General features: G+C 38.0%; 1 protein-coding gene and 1 long non-coding RNA gene across 3 annotated transcripts in view; one reads left to right on the plus strand and one right to left on the minus strand.

Annotated features, from left to right (window-relative positions):
• Positions 1–24,533, plus strand: part of PIR121 (transcription activator) — a 481,847-nt gene that overhangs the window by 47,095 nt on the left and 410,219 nt on the right. For both annotated transcript variants that reach the window (XM_089411826.1, XM_089411827.1), the window contains 5 exons: positions 1,029–1,093; positions 1,419–1,496; positions 5,536–5,655; positions 6,608–6,678; positions 16,181–16,273. In XM_089411826.1, coding sequence (XP_089267952.1) covers positions 1,029–1,093; positions 1,419–1,496; positions 5,536–5,655; positions 6,608–6,678; positions 16,181–16,273 — 427 coding nt within the window. The remainder of the gene's footprint in view (positions 1–1,028; positions 1,094–1,418; positions 1,497–5,535; positions 5,656–6,607; positions 6,679–16,180; positions 16,274–24,533) is intronic.
• On the minus strand, positions 18,672–19,770 carry LOC149189522 (uncharacterized). The gene is made up of 2 exons (XR_016256404.1): positions 19,012–19,770; positions 18,672–18,892 (listed from the first exon to the last, which is right to left on the minus strand). It is a non-coding gene; the product is annotated as an uncharacterized LOC149189522 (long non-coding RNA).

The following is a 24,533-nucleotide window of genomic DNA, read 5'->3' on the forward strand; positions in this document are numbered from 1 at the left end:
CAAATATTGGATGCATTCGTTGAGGATCTCGCTAGGACGGCTCCAAGTTGGTTCTCATAGACTCTTGATAGAGACAGACCACCATATACCACATTCGGATAGGATTTGCCAAATGTGCCACCTACAAGAGCTAGAGACAGAGATGTGCCTTATTTTTAGGTGCCTCCTATACTATGAGATCTGAGGAAGTTATCACTACCTATATCAGGATTCGAAATGCTCCCTCTCTACCTTCTTCAGGTACTAGGACCAACGATGCTTAGCCCTCTTCATTAGGGAAGTTTTTAGCCACAGATCTCAGTTCTTGCACACCATGCCCCACCTTGAGATGATCGGGACGATCATCTCATACTTTTAGGTGGATCTGTCAGATCAGAACTGCAAGCAAGGGGTAAAATTTCAGGGTGTACCAGACAGCAGAAGTGTGAGATCTTGGATCTCTTCTCTTTCTCCCCCTTCGGGAGATAACAAATTCCACTGAAATTAGTTTGACAATGCCAAACCATACAACAGTTCACAACTTCACATGTCCTTAGAGCACTAGAGGGACCAACTGCAGACAGTTCCAAAGCAGGGAACCCTCGAACAGCAGAAGTGTGAGATCTTGGATCTCTTCTCTTTCTCCCCCTTCGGGAGATAACAAATTCCACTGAAACTAGTTTGACAATGCCAAACCATACAACAGTTCACATGTCCTTAGAGCACTAGAGGGACCAACTGCAGACAGTTCCAAAGCAGGGAACCCTCGAACTGTTCAATTATGTAGCATTACTTTCAAACTTAACTAATTCTGGACTAATGAAATAAATGAGTGGAAAACAATGTCTGTAACCGTATATAATCTGGTGCATGCTGATCCCATGGATTCTTTCATTGTTATTGTTGCTTTCCATTTCACAAAATTTTACCAAGGCATTGGTCTTGTACATTGTCATATGAAATGCAATATTCACTTGATGTTTACAATGGCATGGAATCATGGATCAAATTTCACCATTTTCAAATGAATGATTGTTTGTCACTTGCAGACTATGAGGATGTCCCAGCTTATTGCCTATCTTTGATGGAGGATACAAAGTCTATCAATCAGCTAGTATGTTTTTTCTTCTACTCTTAGCTTTTACTGCATTTGTGGGTTCATTTCTTAGATTAGAAAACATGTTAAGCTCCCAAGTGTATCTTTCATTTATCTGGGTAGATATGAATTTCCATTGATGATGGCTTAATATGTTTCTGGCTAGGTGGGATTTTATTGCAGTTTCTATAGTTCAACCTTTACTGTACCTGCTTTTTTTGTTTTTTTGTTTTTAAGGATGAAAGCTTAGGAACTTTTGAGAGATGTATTATTCTATAATGCGATTTGCATGGAGTAGTCTTGTTTGTAGATGTGCTCATAGCTTGGTACTAATACTTTTCAGAATGGCCTGGTTCAAGAGGGAAAGGAGATGGCCGCTGTCCTTTACACATATCGTAGCTGTGTTAAAGCTCTTCCTCAGGTTGTATTTTTCTCATCAATCCCCTTCTTGTGATTCCAGTTTTATCTGAGAGTCCAAGCCTTTGATATTTCAGAAAAGGATTATAAAAAAATTGGACAAGCTGAAGTATGACATTGTATATGGGCTTTATTTGTAGCTGTTGGTAAATACTAAAAATATTTCACACTTGACAATATTTGATTAATGTTCCATGATGAACAAGCATATTGACTAACATTGGAACCTCCAATAGCATTGATTTTGACTGTCTATAGTCAATGGTTAGGATGCATGCTGAACTACAGTTGACTTGGACTTAGTTACTTGGGTATAATGATATAGAAAGATTTAGAAGAATTAGCTTTTTCAGGTTTTCGTTGTTGTTGTTGCTTCCTTTTTTGATTTACTAGTGTATCCTTTTATTTCTTCATGAGAAATATAATGGGATGTTAGCATGTAGTTGTGGAACATCAGCTGATAATAGTTACTGAGCAGGCCAATTCTGCTGTTTGTCGTCAAGACAGAATAGATGTTGATATAGATGATTTTTTATTAATTTATTTAATCTGCTCTGCTTATTATAACTTAGAAGCCATAGGATTCTTGTAAAGATAAAATTACTCCTGTGCATCCTTAATGTAGTAAATGGTATCTTAAATTCCTATAAAAGAAGAGAAGTTTGGATGAACAAAAATGGATGAGATAAATGTAGAAGTGTGGTGTGGGTTGACTTGCAGTAGGCTCACAAGCTTTCGGTTGAAAAATTCATCATATAATTCCCTACATTAGATGACTGAACTGACAAGGACTGCTCAACCATATCATTAGAGGTCAAGTAGGCCTCATTTTCACTTATCATCACATTTCTCTTCATTCTTTGTGTACTTATCCAAATTTTCTAGAGAATTTCTGAAATTGATGGTGTGTTCATTCCATACCTTTTCCATATGCAACCAAGAACTTGTGTTGCTGATTATTTTGGGGCCTTACGAAAATATATATCCTTGGGAGTAGGAAGAAGTCAAGTCTGGTTCCTTTGTTGAGAGATACTTTAATTTACTGAGGCTCTTGATTGTTGCAATTCAGGATACTTCAAGTTATTGACGTTCTTCATCTTTTTATTTCAAGATAGAACAATTCTTTGTAATTGGATTTTTACTTCTAATGGAAAGAGTTATATGTTAAATGTGTTTTTAACGGACCTTAGGTTTAGCCTTAAAAATGGTTATTATAAACTTGTACTGGCTTTGTGTTTGTACTGATCCTAAATTTGTATTGTTGATTACATCATATTGGGATAGAGTCTATGTAGAAGAGGTTTGGGTGCCCTGCTACAGGGGATGTGGATTGAAGATAGGGTTATGTTCCCTAACCCTAAAAACTAGTGGATATTTGAGGGCAGGCATGGTTGGGAGCCCCAAAAATTGGTATACATTTACCTTCACATGTGGGCAATTCATTAGCCTAAAGATGAAGTGTAATACTGATGATTTATTCATTCAATAAAGAAAACAAATGGGATCAAAGAAACAGAAATTTGGTACATTCACAATATTCTGTGGCTTCTTTATTAGAAAGACCCAGGCATGATGGTTGTCCCAATGTCCTCCAAAGATATGGGACCAATTCAAATACGATGACATATGCCTTTGACGAGGAGATTGCTTCAGATGGTCTTGTTGAGTTATGCATGATTGTAAACCCTACAGATGAGTCAGAGCTTGAGTGACGTGTACCTGGAGCACATCTTGACTGAGGATCTAGAGGATGCACAAGTGTTTATTAATAGTTTGGTGAGTGACTGCTACTAAACATTAAGTAGTATATTTTTGTTTATTAACTTTGAAGTTTATAATCTTTTTGTAACATTGCAACCTTTTAATCTGATTATCTCTCCCAAATGGCTTCCCTTTATCTCTTTTGGAGACATAAATACAGAGAATCTCCCCCTTACAATCTTCTTGATTGGTGTCCAGAGTTCTTCAAAAAAGACATCAGCAATCTCTACATAATGAGATCTGTGGTGCCCACTCAAGAGTCTATGAGGTTACAAAGCCCCTGCATTACTGGATCCACAGGATCCTGATGTTGGATCAGTGGATCTACGTTTTGTATACAGATACAAATATGGATTCACCTATATCCGCGTAGGATCTGCCACGTAAATGGATTCTTAAAACCTGGAAACAGATCCCATGCTACTGAAATGGATTTTCTGCCAACTAGCCACCACACGCCAGATCCCAAGCAAATAGCATTAGATGAATAATGTTAGTGTTGAAAACATGAAGAAGTGCGGCCTCCCTTTTTTGATAGCCAGCTTTGATTATATGTGCAACACCCACTTGTTTTCCCAGCAATAAAATTATCACAAGTTAATATGGATTAATCTACAAAAATTGAGTACTGATTGCATCAATTACCTGCATTCTTTACTATAGCTGCTGATGCTGCAATAATTGACAAAATATCATTTCTCCAGACACTTTCACATTATCTTGAATTGTTTCAATGCTATGAAAGTCTTGGGGCTACACCTTTATGCTTTATGGGAACGAATCAAAGAATGTGGAGCTTTAAGCGACATCAACATGATTGGCATAGCTACGTTAATGTCACACTAAAAGCATGGAAGGGACATTTGCTATGCTCAAGAGTCGAGACACAAAGGCATTTATATGATTATGATACTCATTCCATACCTTAATACATTCATTTGTATGATTATGATACTGATTCTATACCTTAACACATTCGTATGTCCAAAATTATGCATTAGTCTCTAACTAACCTTGGTCTCCCAACTTTATTTGAATTCAAATTTAAAACTTCGCGATATAACTCAAAGAACATTGAAACATATAATGATATTGAAAAACACAAGTGTCTTTCAAAACTCAAGTTCTCTGATGGCTAGTACTTAATCAAAATGTAGCAGTAAATGACAGGTTGTGGCACTTGGGATTATCTGGTGGTTGCTGTATAGTTTTTCGCGGGTTAGAAGCTGTCAAACTTGCCTTTTGGGATTGTTGACTGAATCTGGTGTTCTAGGAATGGGTTGCTTTTGAGTTTGACAGTGCTGGAGGGGGTTCATTCTAGAGTTCAGACACACAATCAGGCAAAAGAGTAGAGATATATAAACTATTATTTGGCTAGTGAAGATATCTTACCTCTGGATGAAGATATATAAAGCCTCCTTTGATAAGGATTCCTCTCCTCACCTAGGAGAGATTGCTGCATTTATGCTTGAATTAGCAGTACAGTTCTTAGCCAAGACAAGAATCTTTGGAGAAGATGGAGAGTGTCTTGTGATTGGGGCTAGGCATATGCTAACACACCTACTGTATGTGGTGAGGTGAAATGTTCCCACTCTGGTAGGCACCACTTCCTTGCCTATTTGTGCTCTCTACTGCTATTCTAGGTAATACACCTGGTGTGAATGGTAAATTGTTAATGTCTTAAACATGGTAAGGATAGGCTTTATGTAGCCTACAATAAAAGCTGCTCTATTTTCATGGGATTGCAACACCAGCTTGAACGGGCATGTATTTTTGTTGATTAAATGACTTGCCTGACAAAGGACGGCGAAGTATGATGAGTGACTCACACATTATGAATGAGGTATGGTAAGTGAAGTGCCTGTCAAGGAGGGTGAAGTATCATTACTTACTCACCCATTATGGATGAGTTATGGTAAGCGTTTTGCACAACAAAGGAGGGAAAGGTATAATTAAGTCTAATTTGATTGATGAGTATAATTTAGCTCTAATTAGGTGATTTAAGCATAATTAGGTATTCAGTACAAAAACTTTGTATTTACGTATATAACATGAAAATTGCTTGATTTATGTTTGAGTCTTTGTGATTAGTATGTGTGTTCTGTAATATGAGATGCCAGGATTAAGGAAATAAAGTTTAGGAAGCATGCTAATCTGTCATCTTTCTGTTAAAGTGGTTTATATTATGATTTTATCATAATAAATGGTCTGAAAGATTTGAGAAATTCATGCCCAAATGTTATGATTATGAAGTAGCTGAACGGTGGAACTGGTTAATGCAGCTACCTGATTCGATGAAGCAAAGCCAAGCAGATTTGTACCTTGAAACCTACCAAGTTTTAGATTTAGAAATCAGTCGGCTTCGTGAAATCCAGAGATGGCAAGCATCCGCTGCATCCAAAGTAAGGCATCTTTCTGTCAAAAATCTTGCTTATTTTCTGGTATTAGGAGCAGAAATATGTGTTTTCACCTTTTCAATATCACGGACACTGGCAGATGAAGAGTACTTTGATTGAGAATTAATTTAGTGGTTGTTTCCGGGGATGTCTCTAAGGTGGAAACAATCCATTCATGTTGCCCTTTATTTTCTACACTGTCTCTGACTTCCCAGACATGTTTTTTCTTGGGATCTACCAACTTATTTTCTTCACTTTCTTTTATCAACAATCATATTGTTTGGGTAATAGGCTCAATGTCATGTCAGGTCAAAGTTTTCTTCCATCTATCCATGGTCCTATCGAATTCCACCACGGGCTTCACAATTTGCTCTTTTGGTGAAATGACCGATCTCCTCAGGCTTGCATTTTTTTTACCCTCAGAGTATCCAATGAGTATGTTCCTGTTATGAGCCAAAGCATGATGTTTGACTGAGTACCCAATGAATGAGATTCATAAAGAATGCACTTTGTCTTGATGTGCCTTATTGAGAACTGGAGCAGGTTGTTGCAGTTTTAGGCTATGTATGGAATGGTTTGGTATCCATATTCGAAAGGTTTTTTGCATTTTGTGAACCTTTTAAACTTGTCCATACATTTTTATTCAGTACTATAATGGCACACTTACTAATATGATCCATCCTTGAATTATTTATATTAATTGCATGCCATTGCCTACGATGGTAAATTCTCTAATATTTATTCTTTAGCTATTTCCCCAAAAGTAAAACTAAAAGAACCCCCAAAATATTGTTGATTGATATGGTACTTGATTTTAGGCACTTCCCAAAACATTATCTGATTTGTTTTTGATTCATTCAGAACAAAGAAGCCATTGCTTTTCTTATACCATCGGTGAAAGAACAATTTTATTGGTTTGTATTGGGATTGCACTGACATGCTGTTTATATTTTCATAGCTGGCAGTTGATATGCAACGCTTTTCTCGGCCAGAGAGACGAATCAATGGACCTACAATAACTCATATGTGGTATTTTTCTACCTTTTTTTTAATATTTCCTTCAAAATTCAATATCTAGTCCAATCAGTTTTGGGTGGCTAATTGGAAAACCTCAAGTTAGTAAAGTTGTTTCTGTATTGAAAATATAGTTTTTCAGGCAGTATATAATAAATTTCTGGCTCTGTATTTCTGGTTAAATTGGAAAATCTGTGCAATTTTGGATAAAAATATTGCGTAGAATGTGTTGTTGGGGAGTTCTTTTTAGCATAGCTCCCTAAGTTTGCTTTTGGGTGTTGGCTTCCAATGTGTTGTATCCAGAATTGTGATGAATATCCAATGTTAGTCACCTGTGCTAATTTTCGGTTAGGGCTTGTATAAGGCATGTGTGGGATGGCATTTGTGTTTCCTTATTGGATGATGTCTCAATAGTGACATTTATTGAGCATGGTATTTATAATGCTCTATTTCATGCTCACTATGTAATTAACCCTGGTCTGAAATAGAATGCTTAGTATTGAGTAATGTGTTGCTAAATTATAACTGGTAATTAATTAGGCTAATGGGAGATGTGTAATGTTGATCCTCTACCTTCATGGTATTGTGTTGATGTTTGTAGCCTGGGAAGGTACTTCTGCACAGGACTAAGTGTCTAGGCGTGCATAAGTTGCCCAAAGTCTCCTTAGGACACTTGCTCAAATATGAATAAGTTGCTATTGTAACTTAGCCTAAATTTAACTTAGGAAAACACATAATTAATTATGTTGGTTATTGAGCTGAAGAAATTTAGGACAAGTATTTACTTTAGTGATCATGTTCTAATCTCAACCGTTGATCTGAAGTGAGGCGAGAATTAATCTTGGCTGTCAATCACTTTGGAGTTAGGTTTAGGAACGATGCGAATGAAATTTTTTAAAATTGTAATATTTTCTGAAGACAGAGTAGAGTCAGTATACTCAAGACTGGACACCAAAAATCTGGGAATTATAATTCTGTCTGTGTTAAATAGTACATTGGAAAAACCTGAGGGGAAAATTGAAGATAAAAAATGAACTTATGCAAGAAATATTTATTTATTAAAAAAATAAACAGTACAACCAAGTGCCTGCCACCATAATGGCTGTACAATTCATTGACACAATCATTTTGAAGCTGTACTATTTTTCTCCGATCCACCACATCTTATCGAAGGAGTTCGAGGTTTACTTCACTGTGCTATCACATCATTGTATAGCATGGTCACTGAGACACCAGTTTGAAAGCCACCGTTAAAAAAGGGGGTCATAGCTATTGGGAAAAGCATGCCTATTGTAGCCCCCTTGAATTTAATGACATTTTTAGTCTGAAGTTCACACATTATTAAACTCAAACCACTGACAGCTGTAATTCAATTAATATATGTAGACGTGTGCTGAAGACTAAACAACATTTAACCACAGCCCCAATACAGAGTTGATAGTCGCCAATTTTAGAATACGTGAGGATAGTCGTCACTGTAATCTATTATAGTTTTCTTACCAACCACCCTGGGGAACTGTCATCAGAAGGCTAGACACCATTTCAGGTTGCAAAATTAAAAAGTCACAACACTCCAAATAGTTAATTATTTGGATAAGCAAGAATTACAGTTCGAAAGAAAATATACAAAGGAAAAACTATACGGTGGGAATATTATAAGAAAGTATAAAAGACATATTAAATTTGTGCCTCATTAAATAAGAAATTGGAAAATGAAAACTCCTTTTAGAAGCTAGGAGAAAGATATGTTAAGTGAAGTTTAACGGTCAATTCCAGTTATTTAAAAAGGAAAAAAAGGGAAAAAAGAAAAAAAGGAAAAAAGGAAAGGTGCTTTCAAGATTAAGAAAGGGTAATTCAAAAAGATATTTTTATAAGTTATAAAAGGTTCAAGTCATACTGTCATAGAAGGAGTTTTGTGTTAGTTTTTGTAGCATCGGATGTGTTCTAGCCACAAAATTTTGTGGAGAGGCTAGAATACATGAGGTCTCCAAAACCCAGAAATCGTTTCTGGAAATTTCACCTAAAATTGACTTAGTTAGACTATTAACCAGTTTTTAAATATTTCACAAGTCTAAACTTAGGGAATATGGTTAATTAATCAGAATTAATTAAGTCAAGGTGAGAATCATCAGGTCGACTTCAAGATGATCCTAGCCATTGATTAAGATTTAATCTTCACTGTTGGGGCTCCAACAGTGGATTATAAGAGAAAGTCGATGGGCACTTGGAGAAAGCACTTTTGTAGTTCAATTTCCTGAGAGTAGCAACGGTTGCCGGAGAGCCAAAGATCGAAGCAGGGTTAATGAGGGGCAAGGACAGTGATCCGGAGGAAGATTTTCTAGATTCGGAGAGGCAACAACAAGGGGCCGAGTTATTCCCAGTGCGGCAGCACAAAGGTTTGCGTAGTTGCTTCAGAAGCAATTCAATTTTGCTGAAGAGAAATTCGTATTCAGTTCTAGAGGGTGGGCAGAGGGTCTAGAGTGCCAGATAAGCACTTTCCTCAACAGAGACTGGCATAATGACTTCATCAAAGGAAATTTATAAGATAGACGTCATAGGGTCCGCGTAGAGCAACGCATAGGGTCTAGGAGGACGAGTTTCTAAAGAGAATTTGTGCTGGGGTTGCTTGTGGAAGAAGGGTAATTCCCCTTAAATAATTTTGGCCATAGTTACTTGCTATTTGGATTGCCAGTTGGGCATCCATAGATTGCACTCAGATTTCATTGCTGCATAATAATAAAACCTTGACTGCTGCACTGATTTTTCCAAGTTGGTTTTTTCTGGGGACAATTGTCCAAAAATAACGGTGTCATTTATATGTGTGTCTGCTAGTATTTTCTCAGTTCTAGTGCTATTTATTTTCCACAATTTTATTTGTGAAGGTTGCAATGTGATTTATTTGATATTTGCCGTAGCAAATAAATTGTTAAAATAATTAACAATTAGAAAAATAAATTCCAGTTGTTGCAATAGGATTCCAGTTTTGGAATTTTCACATGGTATCAGAGCATGAGTGATTAATCGGGAAGCTTAGAAGCGAAGAAGAGAATTTCACTGCTCAGAGGGAGTAGTAGGCCGAAATTCTTGAGGCAACGCAGTTCATTGCCAGACAAGCCCAATTGCTTGGCGAAGTTTGATTTTTTCAGTGCAGGAGGCATAAAAAGCTCGAATTTCCTAGATCAGTGATTCCAACAGGCAGAGGGAGCTGCAACAACTCATTTTTTTGCTGAGCAGATTCCTGGTTGGACGTAGAGGGTTTTGTTGCAAGTTGTAGAAGCGGAATCTGCATCGGGTGGAAGAGAAAAGCACACACAGTAGAAGGAAAATTTTCCTCAAGGAACTGCGAGTCTCGGAAGTTCGAATTTCCAATTGCAGATTGGCAGTAGCAGCTCGTAGAGCCACGCATTCCAGAAGGGAGTGTGAATAGTAGAACAACAACCGAGCATAGGGAAAGAGGGAGTTTTCGATAATTTCAGAGAAGGCCATTGCAGGGCTTAGAGATCAGGATAGGTTGGATGGATCATCCAACTATGTCATCTAGAAGGCCATGATGTATTTCCTTATAGATGAATATGGCCTGAAAGCTTGCATTAATAATGTAGTGGCAGTTCCCCAGGATGCAGATCCGCAGAAAGAATATAAGAAGGAGGTGGCGTGGGCGAAGCGGTTGATTTTGGATGGAGTTTGCCATCATATAACACATATAACGGCCAAGGGAATGACCAAAGAAATGTGGGATTCTCTCTCCATGCTATACTAGGGTACTTTCGAGCAGCAAAAGATGTTCCTGGAGGAGAAGCTGAAATGCATCAGGATGCAAAAGGGGGAAGGCATATATCCCTTCCTCACTAGGATTTAGGAGGTCCAAGGCCAGCTGTTAGCTGTTGGGGCAACGCCTCAACCTTCAGAGTTAGTACGATTGGCACTTAACAGTGTCTTAGACGATTGGCAGGTCTTTGTCTAGAGTATATTGGGCAGAGACACACTACCAGGATGGGACAAAATGTGGGCCGATCTGCAGCAGGAGGAGTAGAGACAAGCTCTGTTGAAGAGCTCCATCAATGGCAGTAGTAGCAACAGACAAAAGGTGGTGAAGGAGGAGGAGAATGTCGCCCTCGCATCAAAGGGTCCCAGTCAACAACATGGGGAACAAGAAGGAAGGAAGACCTGTCAAAGTCAAGTGCTTCAGGTGTGGTGAGCTCAGTCACTACAACACGCAATGTCCTCTCAGGAAGAAGGACAAGTCGGAGAAGTAGCACTAGCAGGCAGCGTCAGCCGAGATCGATAAGTTGACCTCCAGGTTGGAGGAAGACTTTGCGATGTTTGCAAATATTCCTCCAGGAGTGAGGTAGGGAGATTTTGTACTGTAGTCCCAGAGAACTACAGAGATTGGACAAAGCCCTTGAGGAGTCCACCTCATGGATCAATACAATGCTACAGGGGCCCACAGTATATAATAGCGGGATGGATCAGTGGCAGTGGATTCAGCCAGTACCAGAGTGACAGTTGTAGACTAGTAGTAGTTAGATATTGAGAAGCGTAGTGCAGTGTTGACGACAATGTAGGTGGCATAGTGTAGAGTTGGCATCAACGCAAATTCTTCAGTGACAGTGTCGATACTAGTAGTAGTCAGAGACTCAGGAGACAGATGCATCATACTGAACATAGTTGATTTAGTGTTTTGGCTGCTTTTTAGTTGCAAATGTTGCAGTAGCAACAATAACAGGGGAGAGGGAGTTGCAGTGCAGATGCAACGTTGGCAGCAGTATGGCAGTGTTAGCAACAACACAGATGCAACATCAAAGTTGTGCAGTGGTTGTTGGGAAGTAGTAGCCAGACATCAACAACGTGACAAAGGTGCGTAGTGGTTGGTGGGTAGTAGTAGCCAGGCATCAACAGTGTGACAGAGGTGATGGGGTGTTGTTGCTGGTTGTTGAGCACTAGTTGGAGAGAACATAGTCCTCGCTAAGAGGGAATGTTAATTTCTGTAGCATCGGATGTGTTCTAGCCACGAAATTTGGTGGAGAGACTAGAATACATGAGATCTCCAAAACCTAGAAATCGTTTTTGGAATTCCACCTAGAAATGACTTAATTAGATTATTAACCAGTTTTTAAATATTTCCCAAGTCTAAATTTAGGCAATAGGGTTAATTAATCATAATATATTAAGGCAAGGTGAGAATCATCTAGAAACTTACATGGATTGACTTCAAGATGATCCTAGCCATTGATTAAGGTTTAATCTTGGCTGTTGGAGCCCCAACAACGGATTATAAGAGAAAGTCGATGGGCACTTGGAGAAAGCATTTCTGGAGTTTGATTTTCTTGGCAGATCGATTTCTAGAGAGCAGCAGCAGTTGCCAGAGAGCAAGAGATCGAAGCAGGGTTAATGAGGGGTAGAGGCAGTGATCAGGAGGAAGTTTTTCCAGATCCGGAGAGGCAGCAACAAGGGGCTGAGTTATTCCTAGTGAGGTAGCGTAGAGGTCTGCGTAGTTGCTTCAGAAGCAATTCGATTTTGCTGGAGAGAAATTCGTATTCAGTTCCAGAGGCCGGGCAGAGGGTCCAGAGTGTCAAGAAAGCGATTTCTTCAGCATAGACTTGCATAACGACTTCATTAGAGGCATTCAGAGGCTAGGTGTCATAGGGTCTTGCGTAGAGCAGTGCAGAGGTTGACGCAGAGGGTGCAGGAGGACGAGTTTCTAAAGAGAATTTGTGCCAGGGTTGCTTGGGGAAGAAGGGTAATTTCCCTTAAATAACGTTGGCTAGATTTACTTGCTGTTTGGATTGCCAGTTGGGCATCCATAGATTGTATTCAGATTTCATTGCTACATAATAATAAAACCTCACTGTTGCACCGATTTTCGCAAGTTGGGTTTTTCCGGAGACAATTGTCCAAAAATAACGATGTCATTTTTATGTGTGTGTGCTAATATTTTCTTAGTTCCAACGCTATTTATTTTCTGTCGTTTTATTTGTGGAGGTTGCAATGTGATTTATTTGATATTTTCCGTAGCAGATAAATTGTTAAAGTAATTAACAATTAGAAAAATAAATTCCAATTGCTACAATAGGATTCCAATTTTGGAATTTTTCTGCCTCATTAAATAAGAATTTTGAAAACGAAAACACCTTTTAGAAGCTAGGAGAAAGATATGTTAAGTGAAGTTTAAGGGACAATTCCATTTATTTAAAAAGGAAAAAAAAGAAACAAAGAAAAAAAAGGAAAGGTGCTTTCAACTTTCAAGGTGAAAAAAGGGTAATTCAAAAAGATATTTTTATAAGTTATAAAATGTTCAAGTCATAGGAGGAGTTTTGAAGTCCCAAAAAAAGGGCAATTTAAAAGTTTCAACTCTAGGGAAAAGTTAAATTTATAAAAAGTATATTCATTGATATTATTAAAAAGAAAAGAAGAAAATAGAAGGAGTGGTCAAAAAAGTTCGAAAGTATTTAATTGTTTGAATATTGAATATGATATTGGGAAATGAATGAAGATTTTCTTGTAAAGGTTTTCCAATTGCATATTGCATATTATTTACATTAAAAGGGAATTTTCAAGGAAAATAGATTAATATCATTATTAGCATCGGCGACAAGGAAAATTACATGAATATGAAATTGGCAAATCAATTATCAATTCCAAAACTAAATATAGGTGAAAGGGAAGGTAGTTTTTGCAAGAAACATTATGAAATTAAGGACTTAGAAGTGATAATTGATGATTATAAATGTATATTTCATTTCAGTACCATAACTTTGTTTAAAGAAAAGATTGACATAATTCTTGGTTTACCCTGGTTTCATACACTAGGTATCTTCATATTAAACACACAAAAAGTTGTTGACTTTTCTCGATAAGAAGAAGAAGGTGACGCTTCATGACATTACAGTGAAGTTAGATTTGATAGTGCCTTCATCCAAAGATTTAAAAGATATATCAGAGGTAATCGGTTAGGAAAGTCAAGAGTCAATATCAAAGATGCAAAAGAATTTAATGAATTTATCATGGATAAAAATGAAGAAATTTCTTTCTTAAAAGATTATAGTTAGAAATTACTTGCACAAGTCAAGAAGTACAAGGCTAGGAAGCAAAAATTAGAAAAAGAAAAGGGATGTCTTGAGAAGAAACTCAATGAAGGCCTATCAAAATATGATGAAAAAAATTCTCACTTAAAAGGCTTTATTTAAAAGTTGTTGGAAGAAATTAAAACATTAGAAAATGAGAAACATGATTATCGAAACATTAAAAATAAAATTGATGAATTAGAAGCTGAAGAGCTTTCACATATTCGGCATCATAATCAAAATATACTTGTGCAAATTAAGAATTTTAAAAATGATAAGATATCATTGGAGAACAAACTAGAAGAACTTATCACAAAAGAAGCATCAAAATCTTCAGAAATAATAGTCCAAGTTGAAAAAAGGGAACAAATACTAATCCAAATTATATCACAATTCAAAAGCATCCCAATCCAATTGAAGTAAAGATATACTCAGATGCTGTAGTTCAAATGACAAAAATTCCAAAGGAAGATCCAATGATCAACCAAGCAATATTAGTGGGTGAAGGAAATCATATACCTGAAGTAAATCAAGGAATCATCACAAACATGATAAGGATAAATCATGTCCTAGGAACTCCTTATTGGCATCCAAATCATAACAGAAGACATCTCAAACAATAAACTTATCCATATCACCTAGGATAGAAACAACCGACATATGTTCCAAAAAACGTTGATGTTGGCACAATCAAGTCTTATGATAACAATTCATCTCAGGTATCAAGTAAGTGCAAAGTTCCACAAAAGATCGAATTGGGATGGTTAGATTATTTTTCAATTTTTCAATTTTGTTTAGCACTCAAAGGATCATATCATTTTTTATCATCGAAGATGACAGCTCCAATTTGGAAAGATGCAAAAACATTGTAAGACAAAGAAAAAGATATCAAGCTCTTTGAGAACAAAGCATTTTTAAGGGAAAGGCAATTTTATGAACATAAATATGTATAAAATAAAGATAAATAATAATGATAATAATAATTAATACATTATAATTAATAATTATGAAAAGGATATGTTCCAAAGGACATGACTCTTTATGAATGAGCACTCCTCGCTTAGATATATATATGGAGCCCCATTTGTACTTTCATCATTATATCATTTGTAATTAATCATTTATATATATTATTATTCATCCTTATGGGTTATAACTTATTTCATATTTCAAATATTCTGCACATTTTGTGTGTGAGGGAACTTTGTTTGTCTCAGAGGCATTATGATTTTAATTTTAAATTCACCACGCTGCCTACTGCGAATGAATGACATATTCATCTCTGATAAAAAATTAAAATACATATTTTATAGTATGTTTTTTCTAATATATGCTCTTTGCATGTTGGAAAGAAACTCTTAAGATGCTTCCTATTAATGAGTGCTGAGCATCCATCACCTACCAAGGGATGAAATACCGTGTTGCGCTTCTATGAAAAATACCATGCCTGGCCAGACTTAACAGCCATGACAACCTTGCTGTTTCATTTGATGAAACATACCACACCCTGGTGTGGGGGATATTACCACCTGTGCTTTCCCAACCAGTCATGCTCCCAGTGGCTACTCTCAGCTTGTTTTTTGGGTTTGCTTGTCCTTCGGTTTGTTTATCAGTTTGCTTTTAGCCTACACTACCTAGAACAATAACTGTCTTCAAAGCTTACAAATTGTTTCTTCTGCAGGTCCCAGTGAACTTGTGATCTCCATTGCTTATGATATTTCTTGCCATCTTTAATAAGAATTCTTCAATCAAGATCTTCACAATGTTATATGCCTTAGGAATGATAATAAACGGAGTAAAAATCAACACAGCTGAGCCTTTGCTGATGACTATCTTCCTTCAAAATTTATTTTTGTCACATCATAATTAAGAAGAGATTCCCGAAGGAAGTTTAGAAAACTTCACAGATACATTTTTCCAACTTACTTACATTCACATACTTTGTTTATTCCTGTTAATGAAGAACATGGTTTTATTCTCTATGCGTTACTGAAACATTGGATTCAGCACTGTGATCATAGTCTGGAAGTCTGCACGAAGTGTTTGACCGCATCTTGGATTTAATATTTTTGGATCTTGAATTGAGTTGACTTAGTCATGATGTATTGAAGTCTTTATGAATGGAGAATGAAGTTTATGTTTTTTATGTATTGTTCACAATCTCTCACAGTTTATTTTTTATTAAAAGAGCGGAGTCTTGATGAAAAAATCCAGGCTAGGCTTCATCTGTTCAAGTCAATGTTGAAATAAAATGATTAGTACTGTGAAAGTAATGCTTAATTTTGGAGCTCTTTCTCTATAGTTCAATACTCAGGCAATTTAAAGGACTGTAAATGTTGATGTTTTGGCATTGAGAGACTTAGCTCAGAATCCAGATACAAAGATTGAAAAACTTAGTTGATGTGCTTTATATTTAAATTCATTTATAGTGAATTCAAGGGTTTGTGTTTCAGGTCCATCCTTCAATTGCTTGATGTGCTGCTGCAGCTTGATCATTTGAAAAATGCAAAAGCGAGTATACCCAATGATTTCTCTTGGTACAAAAGGTTAGTCTTTCAAGGCACATTGTTGTGTCTTGGTATGCATATCATTCTATGTTAGGCATCACATCTTTTACTTCATTGTACCTGGTTTAATTTCATCATATTGACAACTTTCATTAGGATCTCACAATCAATGATGAGGAAGAGAGCAGATAAAAATGAAATTGAAATTTTTCTTATTGACATCTAAAGGCTGAAAGAGGTCAAAGGGACAGGTGATCACTACCAGCAATAAGAGCTAAACTAAGAGAGAGGCGCAAAAGAACCCCATAAAATGAGAGGAATTGAAATGAAATGAAAACTGAGTACAAAAGCAACTGGAAACAAAATCATATAAGCATAGACATAGAAGTAAGTTATCTCAAGAAGGAAAATGCTATAAAGAAAAGGAGCGCCAGTAAAGAAACATAGCCTGGACAAAGATGCATCTGTGACAAAGGGAGGAGGGGGTTAGCTCTGCTCATCATCTCCATTAACAGTACAGAATCTCAAATGTCTGTAACAAATATAAATCATAGCCTCCCATACATTTTTTTAAACTGTGGGAAAACCTATGTTAATTTAGGCAACAACGGTATGTTCTATGCTTTAGAGCAATTTTACTTCAATTTCTTTATGAGTCCAATATCAATTTCAGTTTAGCAATCACACAAACATGTAAGTAAAATGCTGATAGAACATTAAACATAAACAGTAGAAGACAAGCCAAGACAAGAGGACACAAGATGTGGCACCAGCCAGGGACAAACCCCAATGTGGTGAAACCCTTGATCAATTCTTCTTTTAGTCTTCGATAGTTCAGCATAGAGAGATAGTACAATTTACAAATCTGATATTTTATAACAGCAGCAAAAGAGCCCTAACCAAAAAAGTCAGCGCTGGTCAACAGGGCGGATTTGACCCTCAGATTTGGTCAACTTCAGCCAAATTCAGCCTCCAAACAGCAAGATGAAACAGCCCTCAAAACAGTCAAAGTCTGGTCAAACAGTCAACCTGTGGTCAGCCCTAACCACAGTCAATGCTGGTCAAACTGTCAATGAATTGCCTCAATTTTTGTACCCAGAAATGCGGCCTGCCCAATCAGAGATAACCTTCACAAAGACACAGTCAAACAGGTCAATGCTTGATCAATGCAGCCCAAAACAGCCTTTTGGAAATTTGGTCAAACCTGGTAAATGCTGAAATAAAAAATTGCCCTTCTTTTCCTTCACACGTGTGGAGAGAGAAATTGCCCAGAAATGCATACCCAATCAGATGAGGAGAGATGAATGATGATCAAATGAGGATGAGGCATCATGTATTTATAAGCTAACATTGAGGATGAATAGACTTGACTGTTGGGCTTCTGAGCTTACATGAGATCGCTGGCCGACCTTGACAATTTGTTCATAATCAAAATAAATTCATAACTTCATTTGTACATGTCAGAATGTGATGATCTTTAGATCAATCTTACACCTCTCGGAGAGAGGAATCCAAGAAAAATATCAGCTGTCATGAATAAGGTGAACCATGTGGAGTTTGGTCCTAGTTGCCGATTTTAACACTCCCTCTCAACTAGGGAGAACTCCATCTGCTAATCCGTCTGTGTTAAGTTATAGTATGTTCTATGCTTAGAGCAATTTATTTCAATTTCTTCTATATTCTTCAATAATTCAACAAAGAGAGAGAGAGCATAGTACAATATCACAAATATGTGATTTTATATCAGCAACCAGCAAAGTCAAAGCTAGTTCAATAGCTCCTATTTGACCTCAAGTCAACCTTGAAGAACTCAGTCTTCAACAGCAAACATAGCAGCCCAAAACAGCCCTTGGTCAATGGTCAAAACAGCAGTCAACAAATCAGCAACCTGCGGTCAGCCCTAAGCAGTCAACGCTGGTCAACTCAGCACCCAAACAACAATGCACAGGTCAACGCATCCTCCAGCAGCCCTGCACCTTGGTCAACGCAACCAAGAAAAGTCAATGCTGCCCTAAAACAGTCACGCTTCCCTTAAACAAAAATTTCATCCTCCTTGCACGTGTGAGAGAGACTGCTCCTACGCTGTTCCAATAAGATTAGGAGAGAGAAGATGTGTGTTTCAATGTTACCAGACTCGGAATCGGCAATAAATCGGTGAGGCAAAAGAGCGAAGAGTTTTAATCGGATCGGGAAAAAATCGGGAAAAAATCGGCAAATTCATTAAATAAAAATATACACATATTGAATTAAAAAAACCATTTTTCATTAATATTGGGTAAAGGTATGTCCAAACAATGCATAATATCAAATTTCAATAGATGTCCAAAATATCATGAATAAATAAGTATCTCATATATGTTATGAGTCCACACATGATCCAAAGCACTGAGTCTTGAGTCTTTAGAAGCATATGCTTCTAAAAGTTTACAAAAAAGTAAAAAACTGCATACTAATCAGAAAAAAATCAGCAACTAAGAGTCTAAGACTCTTAAGAGTGAGAACTAGAAGCAATTCCTCCCGCTCCTTCGCTTGCTTGACTCTCAAAGTTCTCCAAGTCATGAAGGCTGAAAAGAGGAGGCTCATCTAATTGAACCCATTCTGCCGCATTTGTAGCTTGCAAATCTAACTCTTCAAGGTCAATTGGTGAATGATCAATACCTGTCATTATCATGAGACATTGAAATGTGAATTAAAATTTCACTTTGAAGATTGAACTTTAAACTTTTAAAGTACGAATTAGATTATGAAACCTTCAAATTCAAGCTCTCGAATCTCACCTTGTATTTGTTTGTTGCGAAGTCGTAGATTGTAATGGACAAATACAAGGTCATTCAAGCGCTTTTGTGTCAATCGGTTGCGCTTCTTAGAATGTATTTTCTCAAACATGCTCCAGTTGCGTTCACAACCTGAAGCACTGCATGCTTGGTTTAAGATTCGAATGGCAAATCTCTTCAAATCTGGCGTATCACTACCAAAGTTTTGCCACCAAAGACCTAGCAAGTGGTAAGGGTTTGTGAGTAGAAGACTAGAAGTACCAAATTAGTAAATAGTAAAAACTTAAAAAGAAAATAAAATTTAATAAAACATTTAACATACAAAATAAAGTTTAAACAAATTTAATGAATTGATGAAGCCTTCAAGCTGGGTACCTGGCAACATCTTTGACCTTTGTCTTATAGCACTGGTATAGGCAAACAATTTAGATGGTGTCCTATAATCTTGTAATTGGGAAAAGACACGACTTTGTTGTTCTGGATCAGGGAAGCACCTTTCCAAGCATGTCATAAGTCCTCTGCCAACCTCCCCATCCTCATTAAATTTGCTCTTATCATAAAAATATTGTGGGTTTAAGAAGTACCCAGCAACATGTAAGGGGGAATGCAATTGCCTATCCCAACGTGCATCTATAATGTCCCAAAGAGGCATATACTTTGTCTCATCATCCCCATATCTTCTTTTGATGGCCTCCTTTGCGAGATCCATCGCCTCATAAATGTAACCCATAGCGGGTTTGTCACCATCAACCATCCTGAAAGTTCAAGCATTCAAATTTAAAGAAATATGAAACATTGTAAATAAAAAGAAGCTTGAAATGAAATTTAAAAAATGAAAAAGTTAAAAGACTAAAAGTACTTGAGAACTCTAACAAGGGACTCCGTCACAGCAATAATCTCTTCAGCATCTTTCCAGAAGCCATCATTAAACACAAGTGCAGCAATTTCGATGCCTTCAGGGGTCTTGGAATGTTTAGATCCCATCCACTCAGGTCCCAAGAACATCCTCTTCAGATTTATCTTTTGCTCAACCACAGATTGCAAAGATATGAAATTTGTTGCAAATCTAGTCACTGCAGGTCGAACAATTTCTTTACCTTCAGTGTATATTCTCATAGTGTTTAGGACAATAGTGTGGTTGTATAGGTATTTGGTTATGGATTTTGCCTTCTCCACAACCTCATGTATCCAATGAAGCTTACCAATGTCCTCAAGCATTAAATCTATGCAATGGGCAGCACAAGAGGTCCAAAAAATAGTGGGGTGCCTCATCTCAAAAAGTCTACCAGCAGCCATATAATTCGCTGCATTATCGGTGACAATTTGTACAACATTTTCTTCTCCCACTTCTTGAACAACTTCCTCCATCATTTCACAGATAAGTTGGGCACTCTTAACCTTATCTGAAGCATCCACTGACTTGAGAAACATTGTGCCTGCGGGACAAGATACAAGGAAATTTATTAAAGTTATATTCCTCTGATCTGTCCATCCATCACTCATGATGGTGCACCCTGTTTCTACCCATGATGAACGAAACTCAGCTAGCAGAAGCATGACATCTTCAACACTCTCTAACAACATATCTGTCCTAAGGCTCTTTGATGTAGGGGCTTTGAACCCTGGACCTGCATTAGCAATTGCATCAATCATAGCTTGCCAATAAGGACTTCTGGCACAGTGGAAAGGTATGTCAGAATAGAACCAAAACTTAGCAATGGCCTTCCTTGCCTGAATATGGATATTTTTTTTCCAACCAGTGCCATCCAAGGTAGGTTGGGAACCGGGTTTTGTGCGGGGAGCAAAAAAGGCGTTTATGTTTCCACCTCCAGTGTTCAAGGAAGGAGTTGAAGGACTGGCATGGCTTGGAGGCATGTGTGGAAAACTTGGGAACGGCATTGAGGATTCAACAGATTGAGGTGACATGGGGCTAGTGACAGAAAAAGTATCAACTCCAACATTTCCTATTTCAGCAGTTTGCTTTGCTTTCTTGGCATTATGCTGCTCTAACATTTCAAGGGCCAAGGCTGCTTGGTGTTGGACATTCTCGTCAACCTTGGTGCAAATACCTATATCATGGCCAGGTATTTTTGCAAGGTGGAACTTGAATCTATAAATGCCTCCACTGCATTCCTTTTTGCAAAATTTACAAAGGAGCAAGGCTTTTCCAGGAATCTTGTCACAATAAGCCCAAGCAAAGTCCTTCTCTCTCGGCATTGTTGTTGCTTTGAACTTGTGTTTAATTTGTGGTTTCTGTTAAGATGAGTCCTGTGAAAGACAAGAAAAAATCAAATTTAAAAATCATCCAAAAATTTAAAATATGCTAGAAATTTAAAAAAGTAAATGAAGAGTCAAGACAGATGGACAAAACACTCATATCTGTAGCTGCTTCAAGCTCAGACTTGGTGGCAGGTGCTACTTGGAAGTTGGAACAGTCACCTAGGAACAGAATTGTGGCTCAGATTTGTTGGAGGGCTCAGTCCTTGAGGCACAGTTACTAACTTACTGTTACAGTGTTATGAAATTATGAATACAGTGCAGCTTTAAAAGTTTAAAGTTTAAATTTAAAGTAATTAGTATCTGAAAAAAATAATACTGGCCTAGGGGGATCTTGATTCCATGCATCTACTATCTAGTGCTGGCATGTAAGGGGGCTATCTTTGAGCAGCAGGAAGTTCTCTGCATAAAAGGTTGGATCCAAAACCTTGAAGGGGGCGATCCTAGTGACCTGGATATAATATATATTCCGTGTAAATATTTTGGCGTGTGCCTCGGGTCATTTAGACTATCACTAACTATATAAAAAAATTAGATGCTGCCTGATAACCGTAAAGTTGAATCCCAGCCTTCACTTTGAATAAATAAAATCAAGAGATGTGCATGATTAAAGGTCTGACATTTAAATTAAATTAAGTATACAACATTAGTATTGGGATTCTCTGCACGAGCTTGAATTATGGATAAAGTCATTGCTGGACCAAATCAAATATATTTCCTTAATGTATTGTTAATTACCTACATTCTTTAAAATTTTCTTTTCGAAATGTGTGAGCACTATAGTTGGTGGCATGTAAGGGAATTTTGTCGCCTGTGTGAGTGGTGATTCGGGAAGTGAGTCTTCGTGGGTTTCCGGTTTCGAGGAAGAGCGTGGGTGTTCCCACCATCCACGTCTTTTTGTGCACAATCCATTACACGTCCAAACCGTGTCGCGGTTGGATAAGATTTTGTGTTCGGTTTTCGAATTTTATTTTGAGGCGGTTAGTGATATTATTATGTGAGGTGAGTGTGGTGGGCATACAAAATACCTGTCCACGAAGATATTTACTTTGCATACAAAATACAGCAAAATACTCTGTATGGACAACTGCAAATGGTAAAATAAGATTAAAAGAACTAGAAATACCCAGGTTTGGGATCCGATTAAATACACTGTAACGTATATCAAATGTACATACTACAGTCGACTGTCGAATAGATGCAAGCTATCGGTGAAGGCTGAAGCAATGTACAGTCGAACTGTCGAAGAGAAAAACTGTGACGGTGACCTGAGTTTCAATTTCACTCGACAGGGACTGTGCTTCCAATGCGGGCCGCGGCTTCGTCGTTCGAAACTTCGAATGCGCTTAGACAGGCTTCGTCGTTCGACAGGGATATGCTTCGAAGGCTTCGTCGTTCGAATGCTGCAATGACAAATGTTATAAACGCGGCAATGTTATAAACGCAGCACCGTTAAACTGTTAAACAATTCACCGATGCGGGAACGCAAACGCGGCAAACCGGAACAGGCGAAAACCCTTATGAATTTGGCGGGACTCGTAAAAATCGGAAGAAATCGGACGAAATCGCATAAATCGCGAGTCGAACTCGCGTTGACCACGAGTTAAACTCGGTCAACGCGAGTTGACACGCCCAGATTCGAAACGGATCTTTCTGCCGTCGATCCGACTTGCACTCGCGATTATTCCGATTTTTTCCCGATTCCTGTTACACTGGTGTGTTTAGATGATGTGAAATAATGCCACAAGGTATCTTCCTTATATATGAATCGTTGAGGTTAAGCTGGGGGTGTGCCACACAATTTATCTTGCTGGCCGACCTTGACAAATTGTCAAGTATTACAAATAAATTCATATCTCCTTAAATACATGTCGGAATCGGATGATTGTTAGATCAATCCTACACTTCTCGATGAGAGGAATCCCAAAATGTTAATTTAAGGTATGTTCTATGCCTAGAGCAATTTATTTCAATTTTCACAGTTAGCTCAATATCTTTTCCAGATTAGCAATCACATCAGCATTAAAGTAAACAACAAATAGAACATAAACATAAATCGCAGAAGACAAGCCAAGACAAGAGGACACAAGATGTGGCGCTAGCTAGGGACAAACCCCAATGTGGGGAAACCCTTGATCAATTTTTCTTCTATGTTCTTCAATAGTTCAACAGAGAGAGAGAGATAGTACGTTTACAACAGAAGTCAACACTTTGACTTATCTAGGTAAGAGCATAGATCATCTCTAAGAAGATGATACATGAGATCAGTTGAAGACATGATGCTTCAACTGATTCTTCAAGGTGAAGACATGATGCTTCAACTGATTCTCCAAGGTGACTCCTTCACCTATCGTTGTGTTGCATTTCGTCATCATACTGCACCTCACCGTGCTGCACCCATCATCACTATGCTGCATCTCATCATGCTTCATTAATCATGACTGTACCCATCACTGTACTGCATTATGTGCCATTGCTGCACCATGTTGCCAAACTGACCTATGAACTGGTTGCACCTTGCTTGGTTGTTGTCCCTTGCTTGGTTGTTGTCCCTAGCATGCTTGTTGTCCTTAGCATGCTTGTTGTTGCATGCTAGCTGTCCCATGCATGCTAGATGTACCAATACATGCTTGCTGCTGTCCCAATGTTAGTTTGTTGTCCCTTTCATGCTTGGTGTACTCGCTGCTAAGTACCATACAACTGTCGCAATGTTAGTTAGCTGTTCCTTGCATGCTTCTCTCCTTCGGAGACAAATGCTTCGGTTGAAACCTTGGATAAACACTCCGACAGTTCCTTAGCTCCAGTCTGCCCCACGAAAAACCTCAGCGTCAGCCTCTAGGGACTGTGTTAGCCTTTTCTGCCCTTTGCGTCAGCTTTCTCGGCAGTTTCGGCAGTTCCCGACAGTTTCGGATTCTGCCCTCTGCGTTAGCTTCTCGATAGTTCTCGGTAGTTTCGGCTTCTGCCCTCTGTGTCAGCTTTCTCGATTGTTCCCGGCAGTTCCAGCTTCTGCCCTCTGCGTCAGCTTTCCTCGCTGTTCTGGCAGTTCCCGACAATTCCGACTATTCCCGGCAGTTCCGACTTCTGCCCTTTGCGTCAGCTTTCCTGGCTGTTCCGACAGTTCCCGGCAGTTCTCGCTGTTCCCGGCAGTTCCGACTTCTGCCCTCTGCGTCAGCTTTCCTGGTTGTTCTGGCAGTTCTTGGCAGTTCCGGCTTCTGCCCTCTAGATTAGGGTAGTGTTATCCCTTAGGA

The sequence above is a fragment of the Pinus tabuliformis genome, chromosome 3_1 (genome assembly GCF_031772625.1).
Source record: "Pinus tabuliformis cultivar Carrire ecotype Pingquan chromosome 3_1, CPIR1, whole genome shotgun sequence".
NCBI lineage: Eukaryota > Viridiplantae > Streptophyta > Pinopsida > Pinales > Pinaceae > Pinus > Pinus tabuliformis.